The 20,687-nt window shown below is 37.7% G+C and overlaps 1 protein-coding gene across 1 annotated transcript in view; it reads left to right on the top strand.

Annotated features, from left to right (window-relative positions):
* The window catches only part of LOC103797319 (anoctamin-2-like), a gene marked incomplete at its 3' end in the record, with an annotated part of 134,570 nt that overhangs the window by 19,061 nt on the left and 94,822 nt on the right, over positions 1-20,687 (top strand). Inside the window, exons 4-7 of the mRNA XM_009069522.1 lie at positions 13,289-13,387; positions 17,457-17,608; positions 18,741-18,795; positions 19,302-19,350. Coding sequence (XP_009067770.1) covers positions 13,289-13,387; positions 17,457-17,608; positions 18,741-18,795; positions 19,302-19,350 — 355 coding nt within the window. The remainder of the gene's footprint in view (positions 1-13,288; positions 13,388-17,456; positions 17,609-18,740; positions 18,796-19,301; positions 19,351-20,687) is intronic.

Genomic DNA, 20,687 nt, shown 5'->3' with positions numbered 1-20,687 from the left:
CATGTGAAGGAGAATGAGAGTGAAAAATGGGAATTTTTCCCTTAGCAGCATGTCTGTATTCATCTTTGCAGTTATTTCACACAACTGAAAGTGTGCTTCTCATGGCTTCTGTTCTTAACATGATTTTTTCTTACCTTCACACAATTTATGTACTTCTTCAGCTTTTCTCCCTCAACAAATTGGTGCCTTTATTCTGTAACTTGCCTGGGACACTACCAGCTGTGTTTATTATAGACTACTTTTAATGAATTCTAAAACTTTATTTATTAATCATAACATAAATACCAATTAAGTTATGTAGAATTTTATGGTCATGAAATGTTGCTTACCAACCCGTTTTCATACCAATTAAGTTATGTAGAATTTTATAGTCATGAAATGTTGCTTGCCAACCCATTTTGCTAAGTTGATAGCAAAAGGTGCAGTAGTTCCATAAATTTGTATTATTTTTCTCCAGAAAGCAGGTTTTGGCAAATGCATCATTAGATATTGACATAAATATATTAAGTACAGGCAGGCAAAGTGTGCTGGAGTGGACATGGAAACATGAAAAGCCCAAATGGTGTTTTCTCCTTTGATGGGGGCAGGAGGAGAAAGTTTGAATGTCACTGTAGTCTCCCTAGAGGGTCAAAGTTCAAGCAGGGGTTACTAATATGGAGATATATATATGTATAAAACTGTGTATATATATATATACTGTGCATGTGTATGTCTCTATATCTATAGTAATGTGTGGACTTAAGGAGAATTAAGACACTTTTTAGACCTTCAGAGATATGTAAACTTGTGTATGTATGTTTGTATTTTTAGTCAAAAGGAAGCATTGAAGTTAGTGGTATATTTTTTGGTAAACAATCTCTAAAAATATTTGAAAAGAGCTAACACGTTGCAAATATTTAGCCAACAGCTTTTGTTCAAACAAAATTTAAGCAAGCTCTAAAATCATAATATCCTATCAGTATTAAGAGGTCATTTTGTACACGTGTGAATGTTCCAGTTGAAACCTACTTCAGCCAAAACATCTGTGCAGTTATCTGTGATTGACATGTGAATTTTTTTGGCAAAAGCCCCACTCAATATTTTCAATAGCAAACGCTAAACTTAAAGTTATATTTTTAATGTTTTCACATGATGTGAAAAAGTTATATAACCAGATCTGGATCTGTGTGGTTGCTGCTATTTATATTACCATTGGGTTGTGTGACAGATGAGAATCCAGCATGTTTGGAATAAACACAGAAGAAAAAGATGGATTCTGCATTACCATGATTATCATTCGAATATAAGAAAATTGAACAGAGTAGCCAAGATAAATCACAGTAGAAGTACAAAAAATTAGTGATATGTGCTATCCTCTCACACTTGTATCAATGAGACCTTGATCTGACCAAAGAACTTTATGGTTAAGATATTACAATGCATTTAAATTATCCTTGACCACAAAACCACTATTTGTGTAATATAAATGCCAGTATGGATATGTGGTAATGGAAGGCAAAGACACAATTTTTTAGCAAACAAAAATATGCAGCTGATTAGTGATATGTGCTATCCTCTCACACTTGTATCAATGAGACCTTGATCTGACCAAAGAACTTTATGGTTAAGATATTACAATGCATTTAAATTATCCTTGACCACAAAACCACTATTTGTGTAATATAAATGCCAGTATGGATATGTGGTAATGGAAGGCAAAGACACAATTTTTTAGCAAACAAAAATATGCAGCTGATTTTTTGCTGCCAGTATGGATATGTGGTAATGGAAGACAAAGACACAATTTTTTAGCAAACCAAAATCTTCAGCTAATTTTTTGCCATGCCTTAGTCTCCTCATCTCTTATTGTTTACTAATTACTGCTTAAATCTGCTAATTTTTTTCCTTGTTGGTTTTTTTTTGCTCCCAGTTTTGTGGAATAACTCTAAATCTCTCATCCCTAATGCATGTCAAAAACAAAAGGCATCTTGTGACAGTATTGGACAGACAGAGAAAGTCATCCCCTCTGCAAGTGGACCAGAGTTTTCTTGAGATGTCTAGGTTTACTGAAGATTGCCAAAGCAAGGCAGAGGAGGAGGGAGGCAAAACAATTCCTCCCACTTTTTCTTTTGATATCAGTCCTGATACATCTTTTTTTTTATAAACTTAATGATATACTTAATGTATGGTCAGCTCTGAACTGTTCATGTGTGTAACACTTCTCCAGAGATGAAGGACGTGAGGACAGTGAATGCCATAGCAGGTTTTTATGAGAACATGTCCTGAGGTTCTTTCTCAAGCAAGCAGTCTCTTAAGTCCTTAGGAGCACACTCTACTGAGGCACCCAAGAGTTAGCATAAGAGTTTTGCTGCAGAAATGACTTCCCATATGTTCAGTTGTGAATGCTCTTAAAGGACGTGCTTAAGATGTGAACTTAAGTGTGTGACTCTATCAGGGCTTTAAAAAGATGGTTCAATTCTGCAGACCTTAATAACATTGGTTCTCCATTGATTTCTGAAAGCTTTGACTTAGCTCTCAATGAGGTGCTCTCTCATGTATAGAAGGAAAAGCATTAGAGACAATGTGTCTGGGACATGTCTAAGGATTGCAATGTGTAACCTACAGGAATGATTTGGCTTGAGCATCCTTATTCACTGAGCAACAGGCAGACCCTGAAAAACTCTCCTGAGTTTGGTCAAGATTCTGCCCCTCTGCTCTGCTCAGGTGAGACCCACCTGGAGTGCTGCATCCAGCTCTGGGGTCCTCAGCACAGGAAGGACATTGACCTGTTGGAGAGAGTCCAGAGGAGGCCACAAGATGATTAGGGGGATGGAGAACCTCTGCTATGAGGAAAGGCTGGGATTATTCAGCCTGGAGGATTGACCTAATTCAGGCCTTGAAGGGCCTGAAAGAAAGATGGAGAGAGACTATTTACAAGAGCCTGGAGTGACAGGACAAGGCACAATAGCCACACACTGATAGAAATAGGGTTTAAGTTAAGGTCCCTTAAAGCCCAGACCATTCTATGATTCTATGATTTAGGTGTTCTGTTGCTGAACACACCTTCCCATTATCAAGCCATAGCCTAGCATAGTGTGCATGTGTCTTTATTGCTTAGCCTCCCTTTTCTGAACTTCTACTATTTATCAGAAAATCACTATGGTAGAAGTATAGAAAAATATGGCAGAAATATGCCAAAACAAAAGTACAAAAACAGACCATTCTATGATTCTATGATTTAGGTGTTCTGTTGCTGAACACACCTTCCCATTATCAAGCCATAGCCTAGCATAGTGTGCATGTGTCTTTATTGCTTAGCCTCCCTTTTCTGAACTTCTACTATTTATCAGAAAATCACTATGGTAGAAGTATAGAAAAATATGGCAGAAATATGCCAAAACAAAAGTACAAAAATGGTCTCTGTGATGCAATACATATTTTTAAAAGGCTGTCTAGACAGAGTTGTTATGTGATTTTCTTTGAGTGAGCTGATGTAAAACAAGCAAAAAGATTTATGAAAATGGCAAAATGCAGAGTACTTCTAATGAGGTATAAAATGGTTTATAAGATGTGGATGAAGGTACTTATTGCTATCAGTGTATGTTACAAAATCTGGTAGTGATTTCCTGTGAATTCCAATTTGTCTGATACCACCAGGTTTGGAACAACAAATCTTACATCTTTTCTTTGCTAATTCATTTCCCCGAAGGCAAAAAATACTTTGGCATTGTATCAGGTTAATATTCATATTCTGCATCCATTCTGCTAAGTAACTTTTCATAATTGAAAGTTAATGACCCACCTGACCCTTGCATCTCTAGAGATGACTTGTTCAGCTTTCTACATAAATCTTCATATTTCAATGCCAATCAAAAAGCAAATGTTTAATAAAATATGTTTTTGTTAATATAATATACTAAAATATGGTTTTAACCTGTGTGTTACAAAGGAGCAAATTGGCACTTGTATATTCTGACTGGCTACTGTCTTCTTTTTTAGCTGCAGAGTGACTCTGAGTTCATGGTGATGGAGATGAGAGCTAAATCTGGCAAACATAGCTTACAGTCAGACAGCTATTAACCAGCCCCTTCTTGTCATCAAGGTGACCCCCCATGACCACAACAGCCTATAATCTGTCCAAGGGTGGGACAGTTGGATCACTTACTATGTATTTTTTGGCTATGTGGTTAATTGGAGAAGAGATGATAGTAGGCAGTAGGAGGTCAGACACTGGGGAGAAAGAAAGTCTTAAAGTCCTTCCTATTAGATTTGGCATAATGACAATAAAATGATCTTGTGTTTTGAGAGAGTCCATCAACACAGTACTGTGAATCTTACTGTTGCTATGGTCAAATGTTTAGGAAACAACAGGAATGCTAAAAACCTTTATGACACTTTAATGTACTCCTGATGATGACTACTTTCAATTCAGGTACTATGGGATGTAGTTTGCCTACCTGTTAACCTTCTGAGAATCTCTGTTCCAATGTCTGCTATGGCTTTTCTTGAAACATTATTCAGTTTTTGCCCCCACAAAGTCTTTTGACAAGGCAGAGGTACTACCCACTGCAATGATATCTATGTCCTTTTGTTTATTTTTAATCTGGCTTTGTTTGAGGCCCTTTAGTGCTTGCTCTGATAGAGACACTAAGCAGTCCATCCACACCCCATCTCCTTATCATGCATGATTTTATAGACTTCTGCAATAACTTCCTTAAGTTTCCAGAACAAAAGGTCTGTCTTTTCAGTGATCCCTATATAGCTGTCATAGCAAGGCTTTTATGGTGGTTGTTGCCCTCCTCTGAACCCATTTTTGTTCTAACTTATCTCTTTGGAGGTGATGAGACAGAGTGCACATTGAGTTCAAGATGTGGATGCAGCTGTATCTGAATGGTTTTTTTCCTTAGTCTCTATACATTTCCTAACAGATGTAATTTTTGCTTTACTTCTTGGCTCTTAGAAAATACTGAGCCAACATTTCTCAAGGGATTTTCAGCTGCTATAGGTCAAATCAGAGCACAGCATCTTCTATATCATTCTGGATTTATCCCACAGATATTGCTTCATATTCACTTACACTGAGAGCCATTTGCCATTTGTTCAGGCTCTTACTCTTACTAAGCTTTTCTATAATTTCTCCCAGTCTGCCCTTATCTTTGCTACCCTAACAAACTTTGTCAGCACAGTTTGCCTTCTCACTGCTCATCTATTTCCAGGCCATTTAAGATGATGTTGTATAGTGCTGACACTGCAAAATCCCTTCAGTAACTTCTTTTTTCAGCAGTGCAGGTTCTCCTCCTCCCAGTTTCCATTGTTTAACTGATTATTTATCCACCCCAGGACCTGTTGCCTTATCCAAAATGTTACTGTGCAACATCCAGTGTTTCTTCCCCATCTTTCCCTGCTTACACTGAGGCTGTAGCTGGACAGAGAGGTTTTGAATTCCCTGCCAGCAAACAAACCAGCCCAAATACTTTGATTATTTTCAGCTTAATCCCCTCCCAGTCAAGCCTCTGCAAATAGAGCCAACCTTCCTCTCACTGCTACTGATCTTTAGTGAGACCTCAAAAGGACACACCACCCTGGAAAGGCTTGTAGCATGTGATTAGGAGAATATACTTATTAAATGAAATGCATTTGTACTCTCTGTTAACCCTTATAAATTAAACACTCTAAAATCTTTTTGCTAATTTGAAATTTAAATTCTTTCAATGCAAAATTAAATCATCCTTCTATATGCTTGTTCATTGATAGCCCAGATCAAGTACTGAGTGATGAAGCAATATTCAAGGTATCATTCCTCTGTTTTCCAGTTTTGTGTCTTAACTAAATCTTATTTATTTTTTTCTTTTTTTCCAAATCTTTTTTTTTTCTTGAAATTGAATCTACTAGACTGGGGATTCAGTCCTGTTTCACTAATCCCCCTACTGGTAACATGCCTGTTATCTGGTCTAAAGATTGACTTCCATGATCTTACTGCTTCATCTGGAAAATTGTTTAGGATATAAATCTCTGTGCAGATTAGAGTGTCTCATTCCCTCAAGCAGAATTATGTTTCAGCCTTTTTAATGTTAACTCTTAGTCCTCAAGTAGTTTGTTGATTTTATTACTCATAATCAATTTTGATATTGTGTATTTTACAGAATATTGGCTTATTTTCTAGCTGATTTGACACTGAATGTAGCCAGGCCAGGTGATTACATGATTTTCCAGAGATGCTGCCAAAATACAGGAAGTGGCAGAGTAGACATTCTCCTCCTTTCCTCTCTGAGGCAGTTTGAATTGGCTTGGGGAATTCTCAATTTTGCGTTTTATTGTTATTTCTGGTATTCTTCATTCTCAGAACACTTACTGAAATTGTGCTATGTTTTGTAGCAAGAAATTTGTGTTATGGGCATAGTAGAAATTTGATGATAAAGTTTTTCTAAACAACATTTATCAATCACATTTTTCATGCTGTAGTGATTAGTGGCCATAGAGAAACATTTGGAATATAATAAGGGAAGTGCACTCATTTTTAAATCCAAAATGTGTATTTTGAAAGAATTAAAATGAATTACAACCCTGATGTATTTTTTACTCACCTCCATATAGGTTCTGCATTGAGTAATGCACAGGTCTGTGCCTGTGTTTGGCAGATTTAACAACCTATTCTACATTTGTGCTTGAGTTTCTAACAGCTCATTTACATTCTGGTATTTGCTGTCAAAATTTTCCATCTTCTTCAGGGGAAACACACCTGTGTTTTTAGGCTTCCTGTATCATCTTCCATTCAGAGACACTCCCTGTCTATACATGAGTGGGAAGATTTTGGTTGGATGTAATACCATGAAGAAACACTGCAAAGGATGAGCAAACTCAGCTGTTTCATCCCACTATGAGAAATTGGGATTATACAGTTTCCTTTTAAGTGTTACGTCCAGATCTTTCATGCCAAGGTGTTCTGTTCTATGCTTACACACACTAGCATATTCCTTAATTCTTTGTGTTCATGGATGGGACTGAGTCAAATAAACAGGACATTTATACTGTTACTCTTGGTAGAAATTGAGAAAGAGCAAGGCAAATAGCCAAAATGTGTAAATTATTGTACCTTTGCTTCAGGTCTGAAATCTGGACTTGACCATGTCTATATACCCAGTAAGGTAAATGTATACCTCAGAGAAATGAAAATATAAAAGAAAACGTTTGATGAAAGGTAAAAGGACTACAGTTTTTTGAAGGAAAATGTGAAAATTATATGATGCATTGTATGTAGCCATACTCTTGTTTTTTTATTGTGTTATTTGAGCCCTTCTCAATCTAACATATTTATCTTCACAAATGCCTTTTGATATAGTGAAGTTCCATTATCTTCATTTAATCAGAGACAGAATTAAATTACTTGCCTGCAATTACAGAGATAACATGAGCAGGGATTTACTCTGGGCTGACATCTCCATGTCAAAGCATTCTGGGGCTTGATGTCTCATCTGGACTAGTGCCCTGCAATTCCTTTTCCTAATGCAGTTGGCACACACTTTGATATACATGCTTTGTGATGAACTGGTTTTGTATCTTGGATACAAAACTTTAGGAACAGAAAAACACCAACCCTTGTACAGATAGAGATTCAATACATTTGGCACAAAACACAGACACTTTGGCAGTTTCTGTCTGAATCTGACAGTGCTGTGTCATGCAACCCACAGCTACCTGTGCTGGCTGCCAACAGCTCAGCATTTGGCTCTGCTTCTGTAAGATGACTGTGACCAGAGTTCTGTGATAATAGCAAGAAATTGCATTTTATTTGCACTATCACATCCCATTGTTATTTGCCTTAATTTCCAGAGCTGCTATCAGGAGAGCAGACATTAATTTTGAACAATTGCATTTGCAGACGTGACTGATCCATTTGGTGATGAAATAGAGGGGAAGATGATTACTTTTACTGAGTTTCCAGGACCTGTCTTGTTTTTTTTAAAAATCTCTACAAACTGTCCTGCCATTGCTTTCCTAGTGTGGCTGTATATATCTATTTATATGTCAGAAAAAGATGTCTCATTATATTAACTGAGGTCATTAGAAAGTTGCTATCTGTATGTGGCTGCTATTTTTCTGGTATTTAATAATCTCTGAAGGATGCAATGTTTAGAGTCCAATCAGTTTGTCTTTTCAAGAAGGAAGTTTACCTGCTTCAGGTTTTATGATTTATGCCTTTCCATTTCCTATATATATATTTATTTTAATCATAAGCAAGATTAGCAGTTCCCTTGGACTCCCTTAGACAGGAGTCACTCACTTCTTTTCATCTTCTTTCTACACTTCAATGTCACCTTTTCTTCCTGTTTCGATACACAGCAGAAATCTATTTCTCTGGACAAATATTTCAAAATAACCCTTTCTTTAATATACAATTTGTATATAACTATATTCCTTAAATATAAGATGAGTGATTAGTGATTTCATGGTGAGGAATTAATGAGAAATACTAAAATGCAGCATCCAGCAATGAATTTTTTATTTGCAGAGCTCCTAGGAGCAATATGCTAACCACAAAAAAAGGTCTGAGGCTCTCCCTGAGTAAAATTATTGGCTTTGTCCTTCCTGTTCTCTTGACTGTGACTAACAAATACAATGTCTTTAGTATCATATGATTTAGCTCATATTAGAGGTGTCTAAATAAACTTAACCTCCTTAGTTGTTCTTGCCTTGCTATCTTTCAGAACTTTCAGCTTTTAGTAAAAGCAACAATCACTTTTTGAGTTATCATTAATCAAATTATAATCAATAGGAGTACATCCTTTATATACATGCATATAAGAGCTTTTGTAGTTTTCATCCCTTTTTTTTTTCTACTATGGCCTTGATGATGATAAGTTTGAAATAAATCTTAGACTTGCAGTTGAAGCAGGTGTTAATGTATTTTACTGTTAAGGAAGGAAAGATAGAAGAAGTCTCCTTGGAGAAATTTGAATTTTATTCAGCCTATGCATTTCCACTCTAAGAAAGAAAAAAAAAAAAGCAATGTAGACTGCTGCTAAAGTCCTGCTTTAAATTACTAGGGATACATGATAGACTGAAAGAAATACATGATAGATTTTTCTTCATGTGCTGATTGAAAAACAAATCAGACCTTCCAGATTTCCTTCCATGTGACTTAAATGCTGGGTTTTCCTATTGAAATGGGAAAACCAAATTCAGCTTTAGAAAACAGAAAAGAAGCCAAGATGTATTTATATCTTGAATAATTCTGAACCAACTTACTGAAAAGCTTCCACTCTTGAAATGTATTGGAAGAACTCTGTAGTATGGAATATAGATTTGACCAAAGAGAAGGGATCATGAGAGCAACAAATCTGTTTGTCATCTACATAGGAACACTTGGTCATTTGAATAATATAATCATGGAGTGCAATGATATAGACATAGAACAATGCAGGGCCAAGGATAAAGTCCTGGGGGACATCAGCTGTAAGTGAAAAAGGACTCGATCAGGGCTGGCTGTATTAAATAACAACTGAATGGTCTAACAAGAATAATGTTAACCAGCACTACATGTTGGCTTTAGTGACACATCTGGAGTACAATGAATCAGCAGTGGTGACTGTGAGCATTCAGATTAGAAGACTGACAGCATTTCATTAGAGCAAATTGATGAACACATGTACCTTGATCATTTCAGGTGATGAACCAGATGACACCATTTAGTGGATGTCTCCAGTAGACAGTAATAAATCCACTCTGGCAATGAGAAAAGCAAGTCCTAAACTTTGGTGGTGTTTGTAATACAATAAGGCCTCTGGGAATAGGTCAGCTGAGGAGCTCTTTGCCAGACATCATAACGATAATGACAAAAAGCACATGCAAACAGACACCTGGAACTGCTGCAGGTGATGGCTTGAAAAGTGGGGAAAGGAGCCTTACCAGAGGCTGGATAGGTTTTTGTTTTGGTGATCCCATAAATGGTTTATCTCTTGAAATATGATATGAGATTGATGATTTAAAACTTAATTTCAATTTCTTCGATAAATTTTTATATTAGGAAAATAAAGGAAGAAGTGGGAGATAAGGTTCTAGTAATCCCCAAGTGAATATTCAGCAATCCATTGTTCTGCCTCTTTTGTTTATCATGCAACAGGAATCACCTGGTCCTGTTTTCTCTACTTTATTTACTCAGCTTTAGTCTTGATTAAAATGATCTCCATTTCCTATCATGCGATGATTTTTAAAACTTTTAAAGATTTTTAATGATCTGATTCCTCAGCATCTGATATCACTTCGTGAACAGCACAACTTTCCAACATTAATGTTGTTCAAATGTAAAAGGTCATATTCTTCATCTGGTCTTTTATCTCAAATTATTTGACTGATTTTATTTGCAATCTGTGTAGTCATATGAGCCTGAGCTGGAAACAACCAATTATATCACACTGTCCCTCCTCTTGCCAATGTGGAATATAGTCCCCCAGACAGAGGACACATGCTTGATTTTAGCCAAAAGCTGACAAGAAACCTCCTGATCTTCACCCACTGAAATTTAAACTCTCATCTGTTATTAATCTATTTTCAGCAAATGATTACCAGAACATCTGCTCATGCCCAGTGAATTTTTACTTCCTTCTCTTAAAGCTGACTTCCCCAGTGAGCTGATAAAAGAGACATTCTGCAGCTCATTCTGCACTTTAAAATAGCCTTGGTGCAATGAAGAAAAGTTAGCTGAAAGTGAGATAGTGATCTTCGAAGTTCATGTTGCAGCTATAAGGGAAATAAAGGCAAAATGATTGCAATAAGAATAGTAGGATTTTCATCTAGTTTTTTTATTTGTTTATTTGTTTATTTATTTACTTATTTAAATCAGGAAGCATTCAAAAACATTCAGCAAATGCTTCTTTGGTATTTGTGTGAAATTGTAAGCATTTATACATTGAAAATATTAAAAACTCATTCTAAAATGTTGATGCCAATGTGACATAATACAACCTTGGAAACTGATATAAATTTTATGCAAAACAAACAAAAACTCATTGAGAGGAGTGGCTTTCCTGAGGCAAATGTGCTAAGTGGTCTTTTAGTTTTAGACATACATTTACACTGTGTTACTTCTGTTTAAAACTTCTCTTAACTCAAAACTTTTGAGAAAGGGAACTTCCTTGGAGTCAATTTTCAACAGAAGATGCTACTTTTCCATATATATGGCCTAAATTCCCAGCTTTGTAGAGTCAGGCTGATTACAGTGACCTTAAGCTATGTCTGTTAATGTTCTTTGTCTAGACACATGCAACTGTTTGTTTGTATAATAGAAGCTATGCACAGGTGAGGCACCCAAGTCTAACATTTCAAAGAAACACAGAATGGCCTGGGTTGGAAGGGACCTTAAAGATCATCTCATTCCAACTCCCTGCCATGGGCAGGGACACCTTCTGCTAGACCAGGTTGCTCAGAGCCTCATCCAACCTGCCCTTGTATACTTCCAGGGTTGGGGCATCTACAGGTCCTCTGGGCAACCTGTGCCAGTGCTTCATCACCCACACAGGAAAGAATTTCTTCCTAATCCCAATCTTTCCTAAAACCAGTTTTAAGCCATTCCCTCTTATTCTGTCACTCCAGGCCCTTGTAAATAGTCTCTCTCCATCGCTCCTGTAGGCTCCTTCAGGGACTGGAAGGCTGTAGTTAGGCCATGTCTTCACTTCTCCAGGCTGAACAATCTCAGCCTTTCCTTGTAGGGGAGATGTTTCATCCCTCTAACCATCTTGGTGGCCTCCTCTGGACTCACTCTGACAGATCAATTTCCTTCCTGCATTTTAAGCCTTTCACATGACCCAGCTATGTTTCTCATCAAGTTGGACAAGCTGCTTCAGTTTTCTTGTCTCACTTCTTAATTTCAGGGTATATGAGGTAGTGCAAATAGAGGTTCCTGCTTCCCTGAATGGAGGGGGCTCTCCTGATCCTTACATATATGGGTGGGAAAATGCAAAGCAACAGTGACTACACAGCTACAAAAAGATCATTAACCTTAGCATTAATTAAGACTTTGAATCACAGAATTCTAGAATCATTTAGTTTGGAGAAGACCTCCAGGATCATTGAGTTCAACCTTTGACTGATCACTACCATGCCAGCTAAACCGTAGCACTAAGTGCCACATCCCATCATTTCTTGAACACTTCCAGGGATGGTGACTCCACCACCTCCTTGAGCAATGCCTGACCACCTTTTCTGTGAAGAAATTCTTCCTGAAAGTCTTCCTGTGTCTACTTCCACATCCTTCTCAAAAGGATATGCGCTGACCATCTCTATTCGGAAGAGTGATGACAGATATGAGTTTTAAGGAGTGCTTTGAAAGCTGAGAAGGCAGTAGGTATCTGGATTTGTGTCAAGAAAATTCCCTCAAAGGTGATGTGTAGTATGAGACATACCATGGTAGCCATCACCTTAAGACTTCTCCGATACTCTCTTTCTATTCTCTCTCCCAACAGTTCTTCCCTATATCTACACAGTAAGAATTCATTTGTATTATTTACTGATATAATTTATTTGTGTGCATTGAGGAAAACTGTATCTCAATCTGCATACATTTAGTTTTCCTATTTTTTCCAGGGGAGCTGCTTTCTGCTCTCAGAGTGTCTCTGTGTAGCTCAGATGTGTTCCCAGGGCCTCACCCTCTCAACAGCTCAACTTGCAGCAAACTGGCTGTGCAAAGCCCTCTCCTGCAGTCTTATGCCCCTGCACAGCTAAGCAGTTATTTACGTAAACATTAGGCTCATGTTCCTCTTCAGAAGTTAAATTTGCATGTTTTGTTTAGGGTTGCTACTCTAACCACAGATATTTAGGGCAATAAATGTTGTCCCTGACCCCTGTAAGGAACTACCAATCTGATGAAGTATCCAGCAAGCACTAGGTCAAAAATGAAATGGAAACCTAAAGCAAAGCCCACCCAGAGCAGGAGAAGTGTTTTTTCTTTATTGGTTGAGATGGACACAAAATCCCACTAAAGAAGTCAGGTAGCTTATAAAATATCAATACACAAAAAAGCTGTAGCTTGAGGGTTTCTCTTTCATGTGACTCCAAAATCTGGACCTGTAGCCTTCTGTCATTGCCATGCACACACAGCTACACTGCAAGCAGTAGATTAATGGCTTTCAGAACATTAGAAGATTCAGCTTTTAAAGCAAATGTCACTTTGAAGCCCAGTTGTAACAGAAGTTGGTTTTTCACTGTGATTGCCTACTGTTGAATGATTTAGTTGGAGCTGACATCTTGCAACGTTATTACTGTGGTCTCTTCAGTAATACTTAGCACATTGTTTTCACTTTTTTTTATGTTTCAGAATAAGAGCCAAGGATTGAGTTTTGTCCGTATACATGCACCTTGGCAAGTGCTTAGTCGAGAAGCAGAAATCCTTAAAATAAAAATGCCCACTAAAAAGGTAAGTATCTTCCATTTCCTATCAACAAGTTGTATGACTGAAGGAAGGGGGATCAGGATGGCAGTTAAATGTACAGAAGGCCATGGAGTTACTTGATTTCAAAAAATCAGAGTGAATGAGCTGTTACTGGTTCTTTCACATTACTAAATATTTTGAGATGATTTACTATCCAGAATAATTTTTAAGATGGGATTTCCAAAGGATTTTCAAAGGCCACAAAGGCAGCTGGCTGACAGTCTGCATTCAGAAGAGTGATGACAGAGGTGAGTTTTAAGGAGGGGTTTGAAAGCTGAGAAGGCAGTAACTTTTTGGATTTTTGTCAAGGAACTTTCCTCAAAGGTGAGGTGTAGTATGGAAGATAGTACGATAGCTGGTCATTGCCTGAAGTCTTCTCTAAAGTCTGTGATGTCCTATCACTACAATTCCTGATGGAGTGCTAGGTACCAACGATTATTGAATAGTATGAACATGCAGTCTTTGATTAAGCAGTTATGAAAACAGTAATCAGGTTTGTACTTCTAATTTATTTTGGTGTGTACCAGAATATGAAATGAAATATGTCTACCAACTAGGAAAGAGATCTCAATTTTTCTGAAAGTTCACCCTATTTTGTATAACTTAAAAGTGATATGACATTTTTAAGAAGATTGCTGACAATTCTTGTTGACTACATTATTTTTCTGTTATCTCTAATGCACAAGTGACAGTGCTACCAGTGCACTACAAGAAAGCAAAATTGACAGGAAAAGTATGTTCATGTCTTAGGTTTTTTGCAATTGAAGACAGTTGGAAGAGGAATTTCATTTGAAGGAAACAAGAATCAACTTTGAAAAACTGAAATCTTGTACTTTGGAAATTTGGCAATATAAAATGAAAAATTCAGCCAGTAACCACTAAAAAGAAAATTCTATTTTTGTTCAGAAAGACAAAACATTGTTCTCAGGGCACATTAGGTATTTTATGTGATGTTATTTTTATATATTCAAGAATCCCATGAAGTGATAAAAATGCTTTTCCCACTACAGTGGAAATTTTTTATTTACCTCTAAACACAATGAATTGGTTGCAAAAGTGTTTTTTTATTCAAATGTTCAGTCTTAAATCATCTATAAGGACACAGGACATGCTGGGAAGAGGTACCTTTTGAGCCCTTGTAACTCTATATAAACTTCTGGATAATACAGATTTTTTTTGGTGAGTGAGATTGGGCCACACTCAAATACGAGTATATGAAACAAACAGTATGAGAAATGAACTGGAAGAACTGGGAGCATTCCTCCATTCCCAGAGCTGTGATGTCTCTGGCATTAGTGAACCTGGAGGGAATGAGTCCCATGACTGGAGTGCTAGGATGGAGGCTAAGGGTCTGTTCAGGAGGGATAGGCAGAGATGGAGAGGTGGAGAGTTGTACTGTATGTAAGGTAAAAATCTGTCTGCACAGCCCTTGGAGGATTATATGGCTGAAAATTTCTGGGGGAGGATTAGGGAGATGGAAAGCAAAGCAGATGTTGTGGGTATTTAGTATTGCTCACCCTGCCAGCATGACAGGGCTGATGAATTGTTATCAGGCAACTAGGAGAAACTTTTGATTTAGTCAGCCCTTGACCTTATGGGAAATTTCAAATTTCCATACATTAACTGGGAATACTGTACTGCTGTGATAAGCAAATCTGATAAATCCCTGAAGTGTGCTGAAGACAGTAACTCATCACAAGGATTCAGTGAGCCAGCTGGGAAAGGTGCCCTCCTAGACTTGATACTTGTAACTAGAGAAGGACTTGTGGGAGATACCATAGTAGAAGGATGACTTGGCTACATTGCTTAGAAAATGGTCGAATTTTAAATATTCAGTTTAATGACAGAAAAGATCAGCAGAATTGTTACTCTAGATTTCAAGAGAGCAAACTTAAAGCCACACAGGAAGCTAGTTAGTGTTTCCTGGAAATCTGCTTTTGAGGGCTTAGGGGTCCATGAGTGCCCAGCATGTCATAGCCAAACAAGTGGAGCAGAAGTCCAGTCCCATGAACTGGGAACTCCTCATGGAAATCAAGAACAAAAAGAAATTGCACCATCTCTAGAAACAAGGAAGATTACAGAGCTGTGGTTCACATATTCAGGGAGAAAATATGAAAGGCTCATCTAGAGTTGAAACTGGCCAGTGTTGTATCATACAAAAAAATGGCTTTCTAAATTATGTTAATAGCAAGAGGAGGTCTAGGGGAAATATTGGACCAATACTTGTTGAAGATAATCACCTGACAAATAGGGATGAAGGAAAAGTGGAGGCCTGCAATTCTTTTTTTTGCCTCAGTCTTTAATATCATTGATCTACCTTGGGCTGCCTGGTCCTCTGAGTCAGAGGATCACAACTGTGAGGGAGCCAAGACTTTCCATTTGTGAACACTGACTTTCTAAGGGACTGTCTGTATCAGCTGAATGTTCATAAGTCCACAGGGTCTTGTGAAATCATCCCAGAGTACTGAAGTATTTAGCCCAGCCTCTTTCAATCATTTGCCAAAGGTCTCAGGAGTCTGTGGAGGTACTTGCTGACTGGAAGCTAGCCAGTGTTATTATAATGAGCAAAGAAGGGTAAGAGGGAACACCCAGGAAACCACAGACCTGTTAGTGTAACCTCAGTACTTGCAATAGTTATGGAGAAGATCATACCAGGTGCAATTGAAAGGCATTTAAAGGACAATGCATTCATTAGGCACAGTCAATATGGTTTCACAAAGGGAAAAATTTTATATCCTGCTATCATGTTTCATGCCTAGTGGAAGGTGAGGAAGCATTAGATGTAATTGGGTTTTTTTTCTGGATTTTAGTCAAGCCTTTGATATTGTCCCTCACAGCATCCTTCTGGATAGGCTGTCTAACTGTGAGATGAGCAGGTACATGGAGCACTGGGTGAAGAACTGGTTGAAGGACAGGGCTCAGTGGGTTGTAATAGAAGGGTCTGCATTTGGCTGATGACCTCAGGGATCAATTCTTGGGCCAGTTCTGTCCAGTATCTATATCAATGACCTGGATGCAGGCTTTGAATGCACCATTGATAAGTTTACTGACAATGGAAGGTGCAGTTGGGATGAGAAGCCTTGAAGAGGGATCTAGGTTGACTGGAGTATCAGGCAATATTCAATAGCATGAAATTCAACAAGAAGTATTGCTGGGTTCTGACAGGCACAAGTATAAACTGGGAGAGGAGTGACTGGAGGGATGTGGGGCTGCAGGATTAATGTGAGTCAGCAGTGTGTGCCCTGGCAGCCCAGGGGGCAACCCCATCCTGGTGTGCATCAAACACAGCATCACCAGCCTGTCAGAGATGGGATCATCCTGCTGTGCTCAGCATTGGAGCAGGCTCACCATGAGTGCTGTGTGCAATTCTGAGCCCCACAATTTCAGAAGGACACGAAGGTCCCTGAATGAGTCCAGAAGACAACCAAGCTGGTGGAAGGGCTGTCTCGTGAGAAGGGCATAAACTCATGTTTGGGGAGGTTGTCTGTGTTTCAGGAAGAAATACCTTCATATCTTTGAGAAGCTCAGGCATTTCAAATCAATCTGTATCAGTGAAAGATCCTTTCTCTTGGAACAGCTCCATAGCCATGAGCCTGACATCCTCACTTCTAGTGGCATGTGTTCAAGTGCTGTCAGACCATACTAGCAATTATCACTCCCAAATGATTTGTTCTGCTCTGACAGTACAATTGGCAGCAGGTAAAGGCTCTTCCTGCTTTGTTTGCTCCCTTTATTTCCAGTTACAAAGCCAAAATAATGACTCTGCCTTTCTGTCATCTCCCTGCAGCTCCTAGTTTAGTTAGTAGGGATATTTCTTGTATTAACAACACTGCGCTGAGTTTTTTTCTGGAAGAAGTTTGTGAAGGTGAGGAACATTTTGGAACTGCAACTCCTATGGATTCAGGTGCTTGCTATTGTATGGAAATATGTCTTCTGAGAAAGCACTGATTTTAATTACAGGTTTAAACAGATATGTATAATAAATTCTTTTTTTTCTCTTCATTTTAGTGGATTTTTGGAAGGGACATGCTAATGTGCAGTTTTATTCACTCAGATGTATGAAATCAGAGAAGAAGGGGGAGTACTCAAAACGTTAAATGAAATATGGTGCAAATTGACTGAACCTCTGCAACCCCAGGTGCCACAACAAGAAAACACCAAGATGAAAAACCTGTCCTACCCATTTTCCAGAGAGAAAATATATTTGTGAGTACTTTAAATTGTGATGAACCATGAAGAATACTATAATTTATCATTTTAGTGTCGTCATCTATTTCTACCCATATTTCAGTCAAAATTCAGAAATGTATTGAGTGTTTCTGGAAATCCTGAGGAAATATCCAAGTTGTCAGTGGATTAACAGAAATCTAAGTTTCAGAGACTTTCTCCCTGTGTTCTATTTCCTTCTGCTGGATAAAGCACCGGAAGCAGTGTACCAAATAAAATAGCCATGTCTTTAACTTGAAATATAAAAATCCTACCACCAAATTCCTGGTTATTTGGTTAAGGATATTACTGCTTGTTTGGAAAAAAGAAAGAGCTAGTAGAAATACGACAATATTTTCCCTCGATAGATTTATTATAGTAATTAAAACTAGGCTAATAATATGCAGATAAGGAATCCTTGACACCTGCCCTTTCACTCAGAATAATATTTCTGGGCCCAGTTTGACATTAAACACTCCTTTTTTTCTCCTAATGGTTGTCTCCTTGTATTTATGTCTGATAAATAAAAATTGATAATAAATACAGTGACCCACCATATCATTTATTGCCCTCTGACAATTTTAATTAATTCTGAATGCAAGTCAAATTGATGGGGGAGAATAAACTGGGAAGCTAATTTCATATATGTTGGTTTTAAGGTTTAAGGGAAGTCATAACTCCAGTGGAATGGTTATTTGAAAGCAAGTGAAATGCTGACTGGTTAGTTGCCTGGAAAAGAATAATGAACCTCTTCATTAGGCTGGTTGAAACCCAATAACATCACCTCAAAATGTTACAGTGTTGAGGGGATGTTATAAGAAAAATATTACAAGGTCATATTCTGTAAACAATAGACAGGCTCTTCTTAGGCAAAAGGCATTTTGTGTTAGTTAATAACTTTGCATTTTTGTGCCCACCATCCCTGCAATCCAGGTAGAACTCTGAGTGACTGAGTCTTAAATAGCACAGTCCATTATGCTGTACTACGTCATCTAGATTTCCTTTAAATATCTGTTTTTCTTACTTGCTGTGCCTTCTAAATGAATTCTAATTAGAATCTTATATGTTATCTGACTTGTTACTTCCATGTCTTAAAACAGAACTGATCTTTTTTCCTCTCTCGATGTTTCAGATATAACATCAAAGACAAAGACACCTTTTTTGACAACGCTACCCGCAGCCGAATAGTAAGTTAACAAAAGTGACACATCATTGTCATCTTATGCTGAATGGGATTTGCTTTACTAGTGAGTGTTGGTAGCTACTTTTCTAATTTCATCAGTTTATGTAGTTCTCTGTTCTTACAAAACACTGAGTAGTCATAGATACGTCAGAAATTCCCGTTCTGGAGCTGTAATGTGGTTCAGGAGTAAGGAATGCTATGAAGGGAAACTACTGACTCCTCTCCATTGTTCAAAGCTGGTTTACACCCTGTTTCTAGTCTTCAACCAGATTTTATTCCATAAAGTCCTTACACTTCATATACTTTTATAAGGCTGAGACACAGCAGGATTTCACCTACATATGTTAGGGCAGATAATCCACTAGTAAAACTTGCTAAAATGAATTAAATATATGTGCAAATGAATCCTACAGAAACCTCCTGTTTTAAAGCTTTGGGTTTTGCTAGCTCCATGATGAAAGTCATGCTAAAAGAGAATTTGTGTCATCCCACTCTTTTTTTTTTCCACAGGTACGTGAAATTTTGAAGCGCACGTCTACAAAGGCCAGGAACAGCATGGGTAAGGTGGAGGGAATGTAACTGCATGTGTTCTTTCTAAAGGAATTGTTTAGGTATCTCAGTGAATATCGATTTTTCTAGCAGAGCACAGAAGTATGCTGGCACATTTGCACCAAAAACATTAGAGAATGAAACAAATGCATTTTCTGAGGCATAAAATCAGAGTTTCTGGTCTGTGGTTTGGAGAGCACATGGAAATGGGAGCTTGTTTTTCATTTCTACAGGTGCAGGATCTGGCACATAACTTACATTTCATGAATCGTTATAAAATTGAATTTGATTACTCTATGATCTGCTCTTGAAAACTCAGATGTCAACTGCAATGCATTGTCTTATTTCTTGCAGGAATATATTTTTCTTGCCATTTTAATCGAATAATACATCTTTCCAGGTTGTTTTTATTACTGCAGCTTTAAAAATTATCTCCATGAGCTGCCGAGTGAAATATATGACTTAAATTTGACTGTTTTGAAGACACTTTTGGGATAACCCTGAAATATTTGAAGCTATTGTTTTCTTGAGGTGCAGGCTCTATACAGGTGTACTTATTCTCTTTTCTATATTCTTTTCTTTCACCACTGTGAGATCATGACATGTATCTCCCTAGTGGCAAGGAAGTGATGGTGCTCCTTGTCTGGCATGTTTTCTGGAAGACTTTCTGTAAGTTTGACCACTTATGTACAGATCACAATGTCCAAGGGTAATGTACCTGGCAGAGAATGTGCTGTAGCAAGATTCTGCACAGTCTTGGTGTGATTTTGTACAGTGAAGCTGCAGTAACAGACATCTTTGGTCCAGCAGCTGCAGTGGAAAATACATTAATTTAGGTTTCCCCCAAATGGAGAAACTTTTTTAAAAAATATACATGAAATAAAAAAACCAAACCAAACAAAATACTTTCACTTTTTTTCAAGCAAAAAACCTTTTCCCAGTACAAACTTCTGCATTTATTATTGCTGCATTGTTTCTTTAAAAAAATGGTTGAGAAAACATCAGGCATTCTCCATTTCTAAAATATTATTTGGCTGGTCTTTGGTTGTTTTTTTTACTATTTGCTCTGTGTTTCTAAAATATTATTTGGCTGGTCTTTGGGTTTGTTTTTTTTTTTACTATTTGCTGTGTCGTTTTGTGGTTTGATCTGCTTAAAGGCTTCAGTGGGGCAGTAGAGAGGAATGAAGGCTTGTTTTGTTGTATTACCCCAGCTGACATAGTGGGAAACCTCCTGTTGACTGGGAAGACCATGTTTTCCCTGGGAAGAGCAGACCCTGTGCAAGTAGATGTCTCTAGAATGCAGGATTTTAGACACAAGAAAGTGCAAAGTATATAGAACAAGAAGCC

Source organism: Acanthisitta chloris, unplaced genomic scaffold (genome assembly GCF_000695815.1).
Source record: "Acanthisitta chloris isolate BGI_N310 unplaced genomic scaffold, ASM69581v1 scaffold3712, whole genome shotgun sequence".
NCBI classification, from domain to species: Eukaryota; Metazoa; Chordata; class Aves; order Passeriformes; family Acanthisittidae; genus Acanthisitta; species Acanthisitta chloris.
This window is presented reverse-complemented; position numbering and strand designations above follow the sequence as displayed.